The 17,806-nt window shown below is 48.8% G+C and overlaps 4 protein-coding genes across 4 annotated transcripts; 2 read left to right on the top strand and 2 right to left on the bottom strand.

Annotated features, from left to right (window-relative positions):
- Positions 1-6,502: 6,502 nt before the first annotated feature.
- FPRO_00296 (putative 26S protease subunit RPT6) lies at positions 6,503-7,725 on the bottom strand (the record flags this gene model as incomplete). Its single annotated transcript, XM_031225548.1, has 2 exons — positions 6,503-7,437; positions 7,491-7,725. The coding sequence occupies 2 exons, from the start codon at positions 7,723-7,725 to the stop codon at positions 6,503-6,505; spliced, it is 1,170 nt and encodes a 389-aa protein (XP_031076174.1).
- Positions 7,726-9,494: 1,769 nt separating this feature from the next.
- On the top strand, positions 9,495-12,951 carry FPRO_00295 (uncharacterized protein; the record flags this gene model as incomplete). The annotated part of the gene is made up of 3 exons (XM_031225549.1): positions 9,495-9,681; positions 9,745-12,473; positions 12,523-12,951. 3 exons carry the CDS (start codon positions 9,495-9,497, stop codon positions 12,949-12,951), a joined length of 3,345 nt encoding a protein of 1,114 aa, XP_031076175.1.
- A 458-nt stretch (positions 12,952-13,409) lies between these two features.
- Positions 13,410-14,537, bottom strand: FPRO_00294 (putative pectin lyase precursor; the record flags this gene model as incomplete). The annotated part of the gene is made up of 1 exon (XM_031225551.1): positions 13,410-14,537. The coding sequence occupies one exon, from the start codon at positions 14,535-14,537 to the stop codon at positions 13,410-13,412; it is 1,128 nt and encodes a 375-aa protein (XP_031076176.1).
- A 1,613-nt stretch (positions 14,538-16,150) lies between these two features.
- Positions 16,151-17,557, top strand: FPRO_00293 (uncharacterized protein; the record flags this gene model as incomplete). The annotated part of the gene is made up of 1 exon (XM_031225552.1): positions 16,151-17,557. The coding sequence occupies one exon, from the start codon at positions 16,151-16,153 to the stop codon at positions 17,555-17,557; it is 1,407 nt and encodes a 468-aa protein (XP_031076177.1).
- Positions 17,558-17,806: the final 249 nt, after the last annotated feature.

Genomic DNA, 17,806 nt, shown 5'->3' on the forward strand with positions numbered 1-17,806 from the left:
CCTGGCCAATAGTTCAGGACATTGAGGCTCAGTATAGCTTCAGGTGATAAACTCTGACAGGTGTAATATAAATCAATTCATTCAAGGTATCAAACTCTTTCTGTTGACAATGTCGTAGCAACTGCAGGTACTAGCCTGACTGGCCTGATAGAATATGTATTATTGAAGCTTATTACGCAAGCTTCAACCAACGACGGCATCTTTCCCGCTCGTATTCTTACAATTGAGCACTATAATAGAGTTCATTCGAGCATGCAGATGCCATCATCTCTTTCCCCTGTCCCAAGATGATCCAGATCATCTTCACACTTTCATCCCCCGCTGATGCTCATCCTCCCCCCTCTGTCTATCGAATCTGTCACCGTCTCTCGAGTCTTCCCCCTGACTACATCGTCATTGCAGCGTCAAGGGTCCCCACCTGGAAAGAAATAATGGAACGGTGCGCATGGGGGCGTGTGTGCATCTGTTTGTCTGGGCTTGAACCAACCAGAAATCCGCGTGGCGCCATCGTCAACGTCACTGGCCCGCATCGGTTTTTTGCTTCTTTTCTCCCACTGACTTATCTCCGCCTTTTCGCTCTCTGCCCATTTCGACTTTTGCCAACCTCCGTCTGAAAAGGTCGCTAGAGTCGAGAACGAATCTACTGCGAATCACGGTTTGTTTTGTGCCTTCAGCTCTTGGAGAATTGCGTGTTCAGATCTCGCGTCAACGGTCGTAAAGTCTGATGCCGAGTCTCGACCAGGTCTTTACGAAATTAAATGCTGCGGCATGACGTAGTTGATGAGACGTCGAGCAACCATCCCACTTACGCTCACCGTTTTGACAATTACTGTTGTAATGTCTGGATAGCTCAGTAACGGAGTTTCAGCTGAAAAGCCATCTGCCCAAAGACAAAAGCTGAATCGGAACCATGCCATATCCCGGCTTCGGCTAATGTCAAAAAACGGCTGCTCCTCCGCTAAGCGATTTGATCTTGTGTCTATGATTTTGTTTCAAGGCTGTCTGGCTCATGCTCTCTCCCTTGTTGCGAGATGAATTCAGGGACCGCTGCTTAGACTAAGTTAAGGCAAAGCTTGATGCAGATATCAGAAACGTAATGCTCAATTATAAGCAGGGGACTCGGGTTTATGCGAGGATTGCCTGATGCATGTCACTCCGACGCCCTTGTCCGAGTCGCGGACGAAGCTATCCAGCTTTTCGGTATTCCGTATTCCACCGGCCGAAGCTTAACAAGCCTCGATTATCAACCAAGCCAAGTCCTGCGAGAATACAGTAGCTAGCTGCCGTTTCCTTACGGTTCCTGATTAGGGTATCCAACGGACGCTAAGAGCACACCCTTGCAGATGGAAGCCTCACACATCAGACATCTTTTCTCACCGTCACGTATGTACATCTTTGCTCCAATCCACATCGAAGGGCCTGGACCCTGAGATCATCCCCTCCATAACGGATAGATTATCAAATCAACTGTCCAACTAGGGTTGCACGCGAGTAGAGCAACTCATCAGCGGCGCTTGCAATTATTTCTAAACAAAGACTCAACAGCATGGCCTCAATCTCGAAAGGGCCAAGGCGAGAACAATCTCACTCAAGTCTTTGCGGACAAAATGCTCTCAAAGTGGAACTGTTTGAGTAGGAATCGAAACTTTAATCGCTTACCGCTAGTTGTTCGCAGAAACATGGCGTTGACTTCCAACTTCAGCCAAGGCTGTGTGCCAGCGAGACGCCGCCTTACAGTACTAGCCTCATCGAAGCAAGGCGGACCCTTGAATTTCTGACCTTTAGCATCGTGGGCGGAAGGGGCACGAGACGAGACTGACAACAAACTGGTGTTTTAGCCAGGAGATGCCTGACAGAATCAGATTCATCCCACTTTGACAGTTTGCCATGTTCGACAAACCTGCAGAATCGTTCCCACGGGAAATGGATATCCAAAGATCCACTCAAGTCTGACTGAGTCCCGAACGCCTTGTGCGCCTTGTGCGATAGAGGTTTATTACCTCAGTGACGTATGATGGACCGTTCTCGATGCTCAGGCTGTGCTTCAGCTGAGCAACAACGCATAAGCCAATGTGTTCTAGACACTGGGTATGACATCGTCGACTTTTGATGAGCCTCGTTCTTATGGGAATTGTCATTGTCGATAATCAGTTGTGGTTCTGTCAAGACATAGTATCCCTGCCGTGGATGCGTCCAGGCATGTCGATCATGCAAGACGGTGTTGACACGAGGCAGTTCGGTTTCTAAATAAGGCAGGAAGAATTGAATGCAGTTTTAATTGATTACATGGCCTTTTGATAGCCACTCGGGTGGGATGTGGGAGTCGAGGGTTCTCCATTCCGACTGGTTGTATAACCTCGAGATGGGTGGTACCCTGACCTTAGTTTTGTTCTTCGAAATCAAGGAGGACAGAATCACTCCAATGATATTTTTCTACGGTTGATACTTTTCCTATGTCTGTGAGAGACGTCATGGTGGACTGTTGTGAATGATTTGTACCGTTTCGAGTGCTCAGACCGAAGGCCGTTTGTCCAGAGTCATTCGTGCCAAAGCTATCCCAGAGCTATCCAATATAGGAACTATCCCGATACTATGCTTCGATTATACACTGGAACTTGTATGTTTTCGAAAAAGCTAGTCTATATCGCACACTTTGTTCCTGTCTGGCCCAGAGCTAATTCGGCCCGTCAGTGTCACTACATCACCGATGACCAACTGACTCGTAACCATCTACTCGACAATCCGTCACAAGCACATCACCAAAAACACCTACATTACGATCACGATTCAACCCAAGCCCTCAATCCCCGATCCTTGTCACCGCCAGAGAATCAACTAATAGCAAATGCCTAAACAGTCATTCTCATATTGATCACAAAATAAAAGCATCGGGCCTCACCGGTTGAGCTATCAGCTGACCAAAGCACTTCTACACGTGGCTGGAAATACCTGTTTTTTGCTGGAAATACCAAGCTTCGATCGTTGTTCTAGACTCAAGCATGAATCTGTTTAGCGTGGCACGCGACTCGAGCTCTTGAAACTCTGGCAGTTGTCGGGGCGCCCGAGCGGCGTTTGATAGAGCTCAAGTGGGACGGAGGACACGTCTTGATCGTTAGTTTGGACGTTTCAAAGGATTAAAAACGCTATGGCTGGCCGCTGATATGTAGGGGGAATTAGTAGTACAGCAAAAAGAGAAAATAGTGGTTAGTCTCCCTGAAATCATGCTATTACATGCGGGCTAACTGTAAGTACATTTTACATGACTTCAATGAGGATGAAGATCAGAGACTTAAAGCTTGAACTTTTGGGTCCATAAATCGGCTGTAAAACGCCTCAACTGAATATCATGTAGTGTTTTGTTTCTACAGGTTCTGACATCTGAATGATCCCATCAGTCCCTGCTAAAAGCTGAAGGCTCATGTTCTTGTTCTTGGCATTGTAAGCCCCAGTTCCTGAACCATGGTTCACGCATACTGTACTTCATACCCTCGTGTTCGACAGGTCACATCCGATACCGAGACGAGCTGAAAGCTTGTTGACAAGAACTGCTTCCCTCATGAGTCGTCAAACTAACCACAGAGTAATAAGCTCAAGCCACAAACTCGAACACTTCCACCAACAACTCCAAAGTGCAAAACTGAAACATATCTCTAAAGCTGCCCCTCGCACCATGTCAACTACCTTCCTCCAGCATGACTCTTTCAACCAGGTCTCATCACCTGCTGACTTCCAAGCTCGCTTTTCCCTGAAAATGGTGTCTTAGCTAAACTAGGACTTACACGCGATCCACGTCTCTGATGTCAGCGGAGCTATCACTCCGACGCAAGGGCATGCGACTGCTAAGAAGAAAAGTCAATCGAACAGCTGATGCTATTCGAGACAATTCGCATGATTTTGTGTGTTGTTTACCGTATTCCCCGTATGCGGTTTCAGAAACCACCGTTTTGCTGATGCAAGGGCGAGGAAGGGTTGACTCTCATCCACCAACTAGGGCAACATGGCGTCTTAGACCAGTCATCATGTAAGTCTACTAAATTGATCATCATCTAGCTCTTCATAACCCTAAGCTTAAGACTTGGGTTGCATAAACTCATCATAAGAGTCTATGTGCACATTTCTTGCACCCAGGTTAATTGGTGGTTAACAACTTGGAGAGATTGGTGTCAGCCTCCAGGCAGCTGAACTTCTCCTCTCCAGACGATGCCTGCCGTTGCTCGGCCTTGTTACGATGTTATTTTAGACCAGTGGGGTTACCTACCAGGCTTCTATCAAACGCTTCGAAGTCATTGTAAGGTACATCTAACACTTCTTCCAAGGCTGGTGTCTTCAAAGCTTCACCACCTTCTCAACTAAGAATCACTCACCCAAGGTGTGTATTCGTACTGAATATAAGCTCTATTTACATGCCAGGTTCAACCTTTGAGTGACCGAATAGTGGTGTCGACTTGTTCACATGCTATTCAGGAAACATTCACTGTACATCTCGTAGTGTCCAAAGACGTGTCATATCTGTCATCCATCCCGCCGTTGTAATCGTCCTTTTCTTCACAGTCAAATGAAGCGATGAGGTCGTTGGCGTTCATCTCTATGCATCAGCTTTCCCAAGATGTTTCTGTCCGCGAGATCGGAGCTACCTAAGGAGTAGTCAGTACTTCTTTCCAATCTTTTTATCGGCATCTTCAGATTCTTACTGAACACTTCGACTCTTGGCGAGTGCAGATGTGAGATCGAGGATATCGTCTGTTTCGGAGGGGGGCCGCATCATCTATCCGGTTCTCCTCTGTGATGTCTTCCTGCTATTCCACAGTCGGCTCCTGCATCTTTGTTTCCTGGGGATGTTCCGTGTGCTTTTCATATCTTCTTGTTTTGATTCGCGCAAGGCTTGAGCCTTGGCAAGCTTGACAAGATGTTCTCGTTCAGCCTCGACCCGGAGTGCCTTAACAATACGGGATTCCTCTTCGATGGATAATTCCAGCTCTTTGTCGGGATCTTGGAGAGCAGCATTAGTCAAGGGTATTCCAAGTCTTTTTGCCCGCTTGGACTGTGGAGATGCCTCCGAGGCCTGCGTGCTTCTGTGACGCTTCAGTCGTCCTTGGTTTGGAGGTGTCACTCGGTTGGGAACTTTCTGCTCTTGCTTCAGTAGCTTTGGGGCTTCTACATTCTGATCGGTTTCTTCAAGATTGATACAATGGTAGGTGAAATGTTCTCGAGGCTGTTGTTCTTGGGAGGCGTGTTCAGTCCGGCCTCTGCTTTGGGTGGGCTGGACATCACCAAAGCGTCACGGATAATGTTGTGTCAAATGGGACATTCGGGTGTAGATCGAGGGATGGCGGAGTGGTGATGGAGGATGAATAATACTTTCAATCTGTCGTTAGATTTATTACTCGCGCGGGAGAGAGATGGAGAGAGTCCAGTGAGTGATTCAGTGAGTACAATGGCCGATAAACATGTCAACACTGGTGTGCAGTGAGATTGCACAATGAATCATAGCCATGCGTAAATAGGTAATGTAGCCAAGAAGCTTTCTCCATCGGCGTTCTCCCTGGATCTTGTTCTGTAGCTATTGTTTTCAAGCGTCGTTGCTCAATCATTGTCTCCATTTCTCTTCACATTTCCCTCTTCTTTTGCATCTTCAACTTCTCCGTTCGTCTTCCTATCACTTCTCATCCATCTTCAACCGCGCTTATCTGGCAGGCCATGGCAGCATGCCTTCACTCAGTTAGTGACATCACCCACTGACATCAGGCGCCGTCAAAAGATCGTTTACATATACTACGAGAGCGACGCAGATATTGCTGCTAAGGTTTCGATCTTATTTGGACGCACCAAGGTCAGACTATTAGATCTCAGGGTAGCACACTATCAGATCCATTGCATCAAGCTTTTTGTTTTGAAGCTAAATAAGAGAAGCCGACTCACTCACGGATTTCGAAGCACAGTACAGAGTAGTCGAGTTCCAGTATATGGTTAGCGAGATCAGATTGACGCCATAAAGCTTTGTTACGTTCCCAAGTGCCAGTTTCAATCGTCACAGATAAATACAGTTAGACGTGTGGGTAGATGGTAGTGGCCGGATTCATGTTCGGCTATCTTCCCGGTATTTACAAATAACTCTTAGCGTTTATATAGATAAGTAAGGTGATAGCTAATTAATCTGGCCATTTTCATATTCGACTACCCTCTTGATAGTTATAAACAACTCCTACCATATATGTAGTTTGGTGATAGCACCCTTAATCTAGCCGTATTCATATTCGACTACCCTGATACAAACATTTGAGCTTATACAAACAACTTCACAAATTACAAAGATCATGCTTCTGTCGCTTGAGATCGTTGTTTCCATTATGGTACAATCTTCTATCCTTACAACTCCGCTCCCGCTGTCATGACCCAACCCATCTATGAACGACCAGGCTCTGTTGCGAACCCAGCAGGTTAACCAGCAGCAGAGACGACAATAATATGGATAAATAAAAGAACGCCCCTTGTCGCAGTTTTCTCACTTCCAAAGCTTACCAAGAGACACCTCCTTGTCGTCGTGCTTGTTGAGAATCTTTGCCGTGGCAAGCTCGAAATCTTCTTGTGTGACGTGCACTCTTCGCTCTCGGAGAGCGTACATGCCTGCTTCCGTACACACACCCTTCAGCTCAGCACCAGAGCACCCGTTCATCTTTTCCGCGATCTTGGTGAGGTTGATACCACGGGTGAGGTTCATCTTGCGACTGTGAATGCGGAGAATATCTGCTCGGGCCTCGACGCTGGGCGGGGGGAACTCGATCTTTCGGTCGATACGTCCTGGGCGCAGGAGGGCAGGGTCGAGAATGTCGAGACGATTGGTGGCCATGATGACCTTGATGTTCTTAGTGGGTTCGAAACCATCGAGCTGGTTAAGCAACTCAAGCATAGTTCGCTGGACTTCGGAATCTCCTCCTGAAGAACCCTCCACTCGTGAGGAACCAATACTGTCGATTTCGTCCATAAAGATAATGGATGGGGCGTGCTCTCGAGCCATGACGAAAAGTTCTCGCACCATTCGGCTACCCTCACCAATGTACTTCTGGACCAGTTCGGAACCTGACACTCGGATGAATTTACAGGCAGTGTGGTGAGCAACAGCTCGTGCCAGTAGTGTCTTTCCAGTACCGGGAGGGCCGTATAGCAGGACACCCTTGGGTTGTGCAATTCCAAGAGACTCAAAAAGCTCGGGGTGCTTGAGACCAAGTTCGATAACCTCCTTGATCTCCTTGATCTGCTGGTCCAAACCACCAATCATGTCGTATGTGCTGTCGGGAACCTTCTCTACCATCATGAGAGACACGAGAGGATCGACGGAGGAGGGGAGCATCTTCTCGAGTTTGTAGCTGTCGGACAGGAGTGTGACTCGCTTTCCTGGTGTGAGCTTGCCAATATCAACACTATCCGAAACGTCGACCACTAGAAAGCGTCAGCATTGAGCATTCAAAGGTAGATGACCTAGGTGAGCATACCATATTTGCCCTCCGGGTGGACTTTGACCAAAATCTTCTTGGTGCTCATGACCTTGACGACTTCTCCGACATAGGAACCAGGCTGTTGCAACAGACCCAGCTCTTCCCTCAACAATCGCACGCGGGAGTTGTAGTCATTTCTCTGAGCTTCAAGACGACGAAGCGCGGCTTGTCCCTTGAGAATCTCAAGCTTCATAGCCTCGATCTTGTTGTGGTAGTACTCGTCGAGCGCCATGTTTGGCGAAGCTCCCTTGACGTCAGGGAAACGAGCGGATAAAAACTGTTCGGGGTGTAGATATGTAGATTTTGGCACGAATTGCCAGATTCACGGATTCGGGGTGGAGGCGGAGATAGTGATGCGTGTCGGAGATTGGGTGTGTTGGCGATGGTTTGCGATGAGGTTGAAGCTCGATGACAAGGCTACAGCTTGTCTCGTAATCCTCCAAAGCGAATGAGCGCACGGGCCAAGCAGGTGGGAGCTGCTGCCCTCGAGGGTCGGCGTTATGTTGTGCCGTCGTCCGGGCGATCTCAGGTGTAGGGTAGGCTTTACGGAAGGTTGAGTTGGAACTATTTTGATGGAACCAGCCGAGAATTACAGATTGAGGGTTCTTTAACGGTCTAGTGCGGGATCAATATTATGGTCTGTGGTAGCCGAGCGTGGTTACTTTTGCATACCGAGTCTCTGTGTGAAATGTCGAGTCTCTCGAGAGCCGTTTCATTGTGTCAAGTACTCATCTGGTTCACGACGTTCAAGTGTACAGACTCATGGCTGCCATGACAGTGGAACTCCACCACCCACAACGCTTTCTGCCGCGTTACCCCCACTGAGACACACTAGACCGCTTAGGAGTTGATGCAAGGCTCATCGAAGCTGACATGACATCGGCCGTTAAGGTATCAAGATATGGTTTAGGGAAGAAGATGGATCAGCACCCGGCTAAAGCGGATGAATATCTTATCTTGGCCCATGACCATCTTCGGAATTCTTAGAAATTCGGACATCTCATCGATTACCTTGGGTATCCCTCTGTTGATCAAGGTCAACTGTTGTGCAAAGAGCCGCCTGTCTGCTACCAACCAAGACCCTGGGGATGCATAATGACGTCGAATCATTGGACGAGGTTGAACACGCGCAAGGTGCGATAAGACACACTAAGCTGTCATGGGGAAGGTTGGTTGATCACGAGCTGCGAGCTTGGCTAAGGTGGACCAGGCAAAGGAGCTAGACTAGGGGCTGGATTCTGTCGATGTCGATGGCCTAGCTTGTTTATCGTCTTATTATGTACATATCCAGAGTCGATTTGTGAGAGTGCAGTGCTCCATCGACTTTGAGTTGGATACGGCTACAGTACTGTAAAGTTTGTATCCGTAGACCACAGTAAACTTTCTTTGTGTTCAGCTACGGGACCTGAAAACTCATTCCTTCTTCCCCCGTAAAATAACAAGAGTCAATTGTGAGCCTTCACGATTTATTTGGCACTCTCTGCCTTGACTCCTTCTTTGCGCTTTCTGTTGCGCTTTCTTGGAAAGCTCACTGCAGCTCGAGTAACATATATATTTACTTGCTTGCTCAGAGACTCCGTCCATCTCTTTTCCCTCATCAACTTCCTCTCTTCCTCTCTCTTAACCTTATCCAGAAAAGAAGCAAATTCCAGCTCATCTCAGTTGTGCTCATCTCAATTTTCAATCCCAACTGAGCACAGTCCAGTCCCGCTGCCCAATCCTTCGTCGCATCGCGATTCTTGGTTGCTTGGGCCGTTTTGATCATCGCGTCGCATCGTCTGTACGACTTTCTCGGCGCTGCATCGTGACATTGGCATGCTCGGCATTCCCTCTTTTCCCTCAAGTATAGAGATAGGTGCAGCTTACCTCTGGTCGCATTTGTGAGCTTGTGTCTTATTTATTGCCTTCTCTTATTTGTTCACCTTTTTGCATCAAACAAAAGTTTTTTGTGATAAAAGTCGCCTATTACTCGACTGTTGATTGCAGTACCACTGTTCCACTATGGATCCCTCGAGACGGGAGAGCTCGTCGACTGGGCATCAACTTGGCGACTCGTCTGGCAATGCATCTCCATCGGATACGCGTCATCCGCTTGCCCAGGCCGAGTCTGCCGTTCTTCGCGAGGCAGAGACCTTGTCAGAAAGCTTCCAGTCCACTGACACTGTGCGGCGGAGACCAGAGGGTTATGGTAGGTTCCATGCTCTATGCCTTTTCTTGGCGAGAGACCGGGGTTAATTTCAAATATTCCTAGGCTCGATAAGCGGTCCAACTGCTTCAGGTTCAGCTCAACAATCAAAAGAGACATCTCAAGAGCGCAGCTCGGCTCGCGCCACCCAATCTTCACGTCCTGCGAGAGGCCCCGAGAGAATGCGATCTGCCACTCGACTACGAAAGCCACCAATGCCTCGACGCCCATCCTCGAACACGCCTTATCGCGGCGGTGTTTTCTCAGCCGATGACGATGTACACGAGGTAGAGGCCGATGCCGCCGAACGTCAACAATCATATCGTCGACGACCTCAGCTCTCGACCCAACTCTCTCGAGTTCAATCTCACACGAATGAAGACGATGAAAATGACGATACCAACGACGATAATGGCGAATCGACCGAGAGCCCTGCTGAAGCACAAGGGGACGAAGAGGAGACTACTCCAGTCGAGGGCCAGGACGACTCAGATAGCGACGTCAGTGAAGCCGAGAGCTTCACCCTCAAGGACAGACAGCAGGCCATCAACCAGACCCACCCTTTCGGTATCCGTGTATGGAAGCCAGCATTGTACAAGAAGGATCGTTCAATTCAGAAGTTTGCACAAGCAGACATTCATTCAGCGCCTGGCGGAAGAGTGAGCAGCTGGCTTCTCGCGTTCAATCTGCTCTGGACCCTTCTGTTTGGTTGGTGGTTAGCTTCGTTTGCAGCTCTTGGCGCCATCGTATGCCTGCTCTTTTCTGCTGCTCCTAGTGGGAGAGAGTATGGAAGAGTTCTATGGGGTCTCGCAGGATATCTGTTTTACCCATTTGGCAAGTTTGTCCGCCTGGAAAAGGACGAGACTTACATGGACGAGGACCAAGATGAAGGACGCAGCATTTCTGAATATGAGCAATGGCAAAGCGGAGACCTCGAGTATGGCCGACTGTTCTTTGGACCTGATCGCAATCGCTCAATTGTCGGACGTTCGAGAAGAAGTATCGATTCTGAGCCCAGCGAGACAGAGAGCTTGCTTGGGCGTGGCCGACGTGGTGAGCCCTCAGAGCTCCCTCCACGAATCAAGAGACGACTTTTTGGACGTGGCCAGTGGAATATTGGCCGTGTCATCTTTTTCATCTTCTTCTACTGTCTCATTTCGCCTTTGCTCCTCCTTGTATCTGGTATTTGTTGGTTCTTAGTTTTCTGGATCCCCATGGGCAAGGCTACATTCTTGCTGTTTGACCACCTTCGACGACATCCCCTGGCTTTGTCTTTTGAGACCGATATTAGATATATCCGTGAAGACGATGGTCCGAGCTCTTCAGTCCTCCTCTGCACATACCGTGCTGTAGGAACTCGATACTGGAAGTATACTGTTGATGGTACCAACATCTTCCTTATCAACCTCATGGTTGTCGTCGTCTTTGTTATCGCCGATTGGATTGTCCTTGAGGGTATCTTCCATGTTGAAGGATTCATTACATCTCCAGCCTTCCTCTTCTGTGCTGGACTCCTGTCTATCATCCCTCTGGCTTATTTTATCGGACAAGCTGTTGCATCTATCTCGGCCCAGTCTTCGATGGGTGTGGGTGCCGCCATCAACGCTTTCTTCGCCACTGTTGTCGAAGTGTTCCTCTACTGTGTTGCTCTAACTCAGGGCAAGGGACAGCTCGTTGAGGGAAGTATCGTAGGAAGTATTTTCGCAGGTATCCTATTCTTGCCTGGTATTTCCATGTGCTTCGGTGCTATTAAGCGAAAGACGCAGCGCTTCAACGCCAGGTCTGCCGGTGTAACATCAACCATGTTGCTGTTTGCCATTGTTGGCGCCTTTGGCCCTACTCTGTTTTATCAGATTTATGGCACCCATGAGCTCAACTGTATGGAATGCGAGGACTACAACACCGGCGAAAATAGAGACTGTCGTCGCTGCTATTTCAGCCAAGCTCCTTCACTCAGTGACAGGTTCTACTTGGAGGCTGTTCGTCCTTACTGTTACATGGCAGCAGCCATGTTGTTCTTCTCATACCTGATTGGTCTATGGTTCACTCTCCGAACTCACGCTGCTGTCATCTGGAACGCCGAGGTTGAGGAGAAGCGACACGAAGACCATATGCATTCATCCAGTCTTCGCACTTCTCAAGTCCACAGCCATCCTCATACTCACTCTCAAAACACCGCTGAAACCAGTAGTGCTGATGTTCGCGATACTCAACTCTACAAGCGTATTCTGGGCCAGTCTCTTAAGCAGTCTGGTTACACAGAAGACCTTTCTCGTCAGAGCTCTACAACCGGACAGACCGCCCCTACCAATGGCTCAGCTTCGACCCCCCATGTTGTGCCTCCCAAATCCAGCGGCGGTGAGCAGTCTCGCTCTGCTCTTCATGTTCCCGGTCTAAGTGATGCCGACAACAAGATCCTCCAGCGTGAGGTCACTGAGATTGCTGCCGCGGCCGCGACTATTGCATCCCGCGAACGCATGTCGCGAAAGCCATCAACTGTACCCCCTACTCATGCTCCCGGCGCTCGTCCTTCAGCGAGCCGTCAACACACCCACACGCATGCCGAGACTGAGGGACCTGCTACCGAAGCTCACCAAGCACATGGCGGTCATGACGCGCCCAACTGGAGTCGTGCCAAGAGTTCCATAATCCTTCTCGGAGCTACTGTTCTGTATGCAATTATCGCTGAAATTCTGGTTGATACTGTGGATGTTGTTTTGGAAAGCTTCTCGATTGATCAAAAGTTCCTCGGTATCACCTTGTTCGCCCTTGTTCCCAACACTACCGAGTTTTTGGTAAGTGGTTTTGTTCCGTATTTGACTGATAATTGCTGACCAACCCCAGAACGCCATCTCTTTTGCTATGAACGGAAACATCGCCCTTTCCATGGAGATTGGTTCGGCTTACGCCCTGCAAGTGTGTCTGCTTCAGATCCCTGCGCTCGTCTTCTACTCGGCCTTCTGGCCAGGTGTCCCCGAGGGTGGTGACCCGGCGCTGTATACTTTCTCGCTTCTGTTTCCCCAGTGGGATCTTGTCACTGTCATTCTGTGCGTGTTCTTGCTGAGCTACATGTACGGTGAAGGAAAGAGTAACTACTTCAAGGGCAGCATTCTTATGCTGACCTACTTGGTCGTCGTCATTGGCTATTACTTCAGTGGATATACGGATGATGCTATGGGCATGGAACGATTCGACGTCATGGGAGCTGATGGTAAATACCAGAGCTACAAGACAATTGGTAGATCGACGAGGGGCATGGCATTCCCAGCATGAGTTGCTGGTTGGTGAGAAAGGGGTTGAGTAGTTGATTGGGAGAATGTGCATTTACATGGACTGTTAATACTGGACGAACATAAACTACATCATACATAGTGCATTCGATGAGCCCTTGATTCGGGGGTCTGCATTGTTTGGTGTTTAAACTTTTAAGAAGGTTGTTTGTTTTTGGGGGGCCATTGAGTTATGAGCATTGGGAATGCGATGGATTTCATTATGGACTGGTCATTGTGAGGTGTTAACGTCTGGATTTAGTCTTTCCTCACCATTGTCATTCTATCACGGTAGCTTCCAACTCTGGTGACAAAGTGATTAAGTCAAGATATGTTACTGGTATTGACAAAGGCCTGGTATGTATGGCCAGATAATATATGCAAAGATACTATGTACAAAGAAGTGACATGCTGCCAGATGTGATATTATATCAACGCCTCATCTCAAACAAGGTGCTTAGTTTAGGCCATGCCGAAGCCAGCGGAGGTCATGACGCTCTTGGCGCTGTTGTAGTCAGAAGCACTAGCAATGGTCTTGCCCTTGAAGTTGCTGAGGAAGCCAGTGTTGGTGCCACCGAGAGTACCAGAGCTGCCGAAGCCGTTGAGCTGACAGTTGCGGCCAAGAGAAGCAGCACAAGGAGAGCCAGAGGTGGGAACACCGAAGAGCTGGCCCTGGTAACCCTTGGAGTCGACGGGGTACTTGACGTTCTGGAAGATGTTACCCTCAGCGAGGACAGAGCCAGAGTCAATCTCGAAAGCGTGGTCAGGGACATCGTGGAAGAAGTTGTTGACGGCGTGGAGGAGAGTGTTGCCGGCGACCTTGGGGCCACGGCCGGAAATGCGGTAGACGTAGTTGTTCTTGAAGGTGACGAGATCGTTGGAGCCAGCAAAGTAGAGACCCCAGTAGTGGTAGTTGTTGCAGCTAGCAGACCAGCTGGTGGTACCGTCGATCTTGCTGTTGGAGATGGTGACACGGTTGCAGGCGTTGTTTCCGAGGACAATGTGCTGACGACCGATGAGAGAAGTGGTAACATGGTCAATCCAGACGTTGTCAGTGTTGTCGAGGGTAATGGCATCACCACCCCAGACGTATTGAGGGTTGAGCTCAGTGATGTGAACGTTCTGGATGATGACGTTCTTGGAACCAACGATTCGGAGACCCTTGCCACGGATGACACCCTTGGAGCCAACGCCGATCAGGGACTTGTTGGAGCCAACCTTGATACCCAGAATACCGGCCTTGTCATACTTGACGTTGACCTTGGGGGCGTTGGGCTGGTAGTTGCCGCACCAGTTGTTCTGGTTGATGGCAGTCTGGCACTTGGATCCAGTTCCCCAGGGGGCACAACCAGTCTCGCTGGCGGTACCCTCAGTGCCAATGAAGTTGATGGTGCGGTCGAGGTAGATGACTCGGGCGGAGGAGTCACCGAGGTACGAGACGAGCTCAGCGGCGGTCTTGGGGTAGACGGCTCCAGCGCTGCCTCCTCCTGTGGTGGAGGAAGCGAAGCCCTCGGCGCGGGTGGGAAGAGCGCCGAGGACGGAGGGGATAACGGCGGCGACCGCGAAGAGGGTCTTGAAGAGAGAAGGCATGATGGTTGATACAGGGAGTGACAGTGGCAGTATGTATGTGTGTAAGTGAAGAAACCAGAGACCCAGCTACTGGTTGGATGAGAAAGAATGAAGGAGAGAATGCCGAGAAGCAAGTCAGAGAGAGAGAGTGAGATATCGTGAAGTTCATATACTAACTATCTCAGGCCATCGTGTAAGCCAAGCTAGGCTGCTCCTCCACCCTATGGAGTGAGCATCATGCTAGCATCGGAAAAGCCCCCTTGGCAGACGGGAATTCGGCGAAGTTGACGATTGATTACAGCCTTATTTCGGGGTGTAATGCTTCATCGAGCCACGGACCCTCCCGGCCCATGTTGCCCTATTCGGAAGCGGTCCGGGATGTGATTCGTGGGAATTCCGTTGATGTTTCGGCGCGGTGGGTTATCTGTAGAGCCCACACGCCCCCCTATCCAATGTTAATATCTCCTTCCAGTGTCAGGACCTTTTATTTAGATTGTATATTTTAATCCTTAAAGATAAATGGATCATGGATATAAGCAAAGATGGGATGGTTCTGATCCCGCGTATTCGAGTGGAGCGCTTCGGTAGATGAGCGAGCTCCGGATCCGACGCCGTGGTTCGGACGGCTAAAGGAGAGCCCAAGATGGAAGGTCCTTCATTTATCACTTTTGCCAAGGGTTCTAATATGATGGATTGATTAGGTAGTAGCTGCAACGTTAACTCCATGCATATCCGTAAGGTCACTATCCGGAAGTATTCTAGAACCTTAGATTTAGCCTCTTTGTGACAGGCACTCTAAACAAATAGTCTAGTGTTACGCTGCTAATCTGTCGATAGCTTGATTTTAGGTGTTTAACCATTCCCCTTTCTTCAGGCCTCCGATTCACTAGCTGCTGATAAACAAAAACAAGTAAAGTCCTGTGTTTTCAGCTCGGGCTTCTTCTGGCGAGGTTTTGTTTGACAATCAGGTGATAGAGGGAGGGGCGCTAGGGGAGGAAAGAAAACTCAGGACCTTGACCCTAAGTGACAAAAAGACTTAGGTATGTTAGCATAAATTGAGCCTAAACTTAGGATCCCTTTTGCTAAGTTTATTTTGACACCTTACGTTAAGGTCCAGTGTTTTCTTGCTCCTTGAGGGGGCGGCACTAGGCCCATGTGGTGATGGGGCTGTTCAAGCGTGGTTTGTAGCTTCGTTCTTAGCTCTGTTGGTTCCTTGACTCGCGAGTGTGTTTCATGTTGATGATTTTTCTTTATCTAAGCTTTGGTGTTTTAGCCATTTGACTGAACATAAACTTGTCTTTGGCTAAATTGCCCTGTTTGAGTACCCTTTTGGTATGTAAATGTCTGGTGTATACTCTGTGAACAGCCTCACCGTAGAATGGACTGAGAGCCAGAGAGGTGTTCATCGACTCTCGGGTAGATTTTGCTTAAATAATAGAACAGGCTTTTTGCCATGGTAGATGAAAGCCTCTGTAAGTTATCTCGAACATGAGTCTCACAAGTATGTAGTCCAAGATATAGGTATATATTGCATCTCTCTGAACCTGAAGCGATGGTATTTATTTACACATCACCACAGTAGCAAGCACTACACTCCGTACATCCTGTGTTCTTCGACATTCAACTCTATCAGCATGTCATCCTCATCTAACAATACGAATAGCGAACTGCAGGGTGCTCTGACCGATCTTCCAACTGAGCTTCTACTTGAGATTCTCCACAAGGATAATTTGGAATGGGAGGACTACTACAACCTCTGCCGTACATCATCTCGGCTATCCCGGGTTGCTCACAAGCCCATGTACCAGGGAGGAGACTATTGCGTCTTTCGAATGGCTTGCTTTCGTGGTGATCTCGATACGCTAGCTATTTGTGCTCAGTATGGCGCCGTGCCGACCCAGTGCAGCCAGAAGGCCCTGTCCGATGGTCCTTTGGGTCTTATTGAGCCGGGAAATGGCGTGTACCGTAGAGATGTGGAAGACAACTACCAGGAGTGTTGGCATTGGAATGTCTGGGGCGACGGATCTCACGGGCCCGGTGACATTGTTATTCTAGGATTCTACGAAGGCAACTTTTCTGCAGAGAGATTCATAAAAGTTTGGCAATGGCTGTCGGACCGGGGGTGTGAGCTCTTCACTTTTATGAAACTACGCTCTCTGGTCCGCATCCCCTTCCCTTGCTTCTCGCATGCTCTCCTATCCATGCTTCCAACGGCTACCGACAAAGTACATCACCAAGGGATCTGCAATGTCATCCAATTCCTTTACAGAGAGGGCTTGAGAATCCCGCATCCGGACAGGAGACTTTGGAGGAGAGGAATGTGGCCAGCTTACTACCCTTTAGCCAGGGAAAATCGCCCAACCATGCTGCAGGCTATGCTGCAGACCAATTGCCCACCGTCCATTCTTGAGCTCTACTTGAGACAGGTCAACGACGAGGGCCTCGTTTTCGATTATACTAGCACATGGCATTCATCCTTCGACGGACTGGGAAGCGTCTCGCAATTTCTCTCTATCTTGTTCGATGACATGCTCGCTCCCTGGATCTACAAGGGTGACAGCACCCGTAGTATGAGCGATGATCTCCAAGCAAAGATCTGCTTACTAACTCAACATCAGGGAGCCAATGCTTTTGAGCTATACGTGCTTCGGGACATTGTTACTGCATTGCGAAAGATTGATGCCAGAAAGGTAAGCCAGGGTAATCTTGACTTTGAGCGTGATGGCTTATGGTGCTGGTATGAGCTATGCACAGCACTTGCTTATATCTCTGATGAGGACGTTCAAAAGCAAACCGTGGATCTTCATTTCACCGACCCAGGAGACTGGGAGATGATTAACCCATACTTCAGTAGAGGGTGGCTCCCCCACAAAGAACTGGCGTATGCGAGGAGGAAGATTCTCGAGAAGCGAGCTCGTGAGTCTGGGCAAGATCCCAAGGACGTTGAGTCACAAGGAGAGGAGCCAGCCGGACGTAAGTGGGCTCAAATGCCCCTGGATGCTTGGGATTACATCCCCAGCCACTCTAGAATGATAAATTGAAAAGTGGCAGATCGTAGAGTAAACCGGCTGGAGTATTCTCCCCTGGAAGCAGTAGCCAGCAGTCCTAGATGTAAGATTCTGTAGTAGTATAGATTGAAAATAGAAAAACGGTTGTGTAAAGTATCCCGAAGTTCCCTACAAGGATTGTTCAAGAGTCCGTGAAGCTTATGTCAAGATGGTCCCTGGTCTAAGATATGAAAGGACTTGGGTAAGTTTAGGTAAATTTAGGATAAGCTTAGTAGGACTTCA

The sequence above is a fragment of the Fusarium proliferatum genome (assembly GCF_900067095.1).
Source record: "Fusarium proliferatum ET1 genome assembly, contig: FPRO_scaffold001, whole genome shotgun sequence".
Classification (NCBI taxonomy): Eukaryota; Fungi; Ascomycota; class Sordariomycetes; order Hypocreales; family Nectriaceae; genus Fusarium; species Fusarium proliferatum.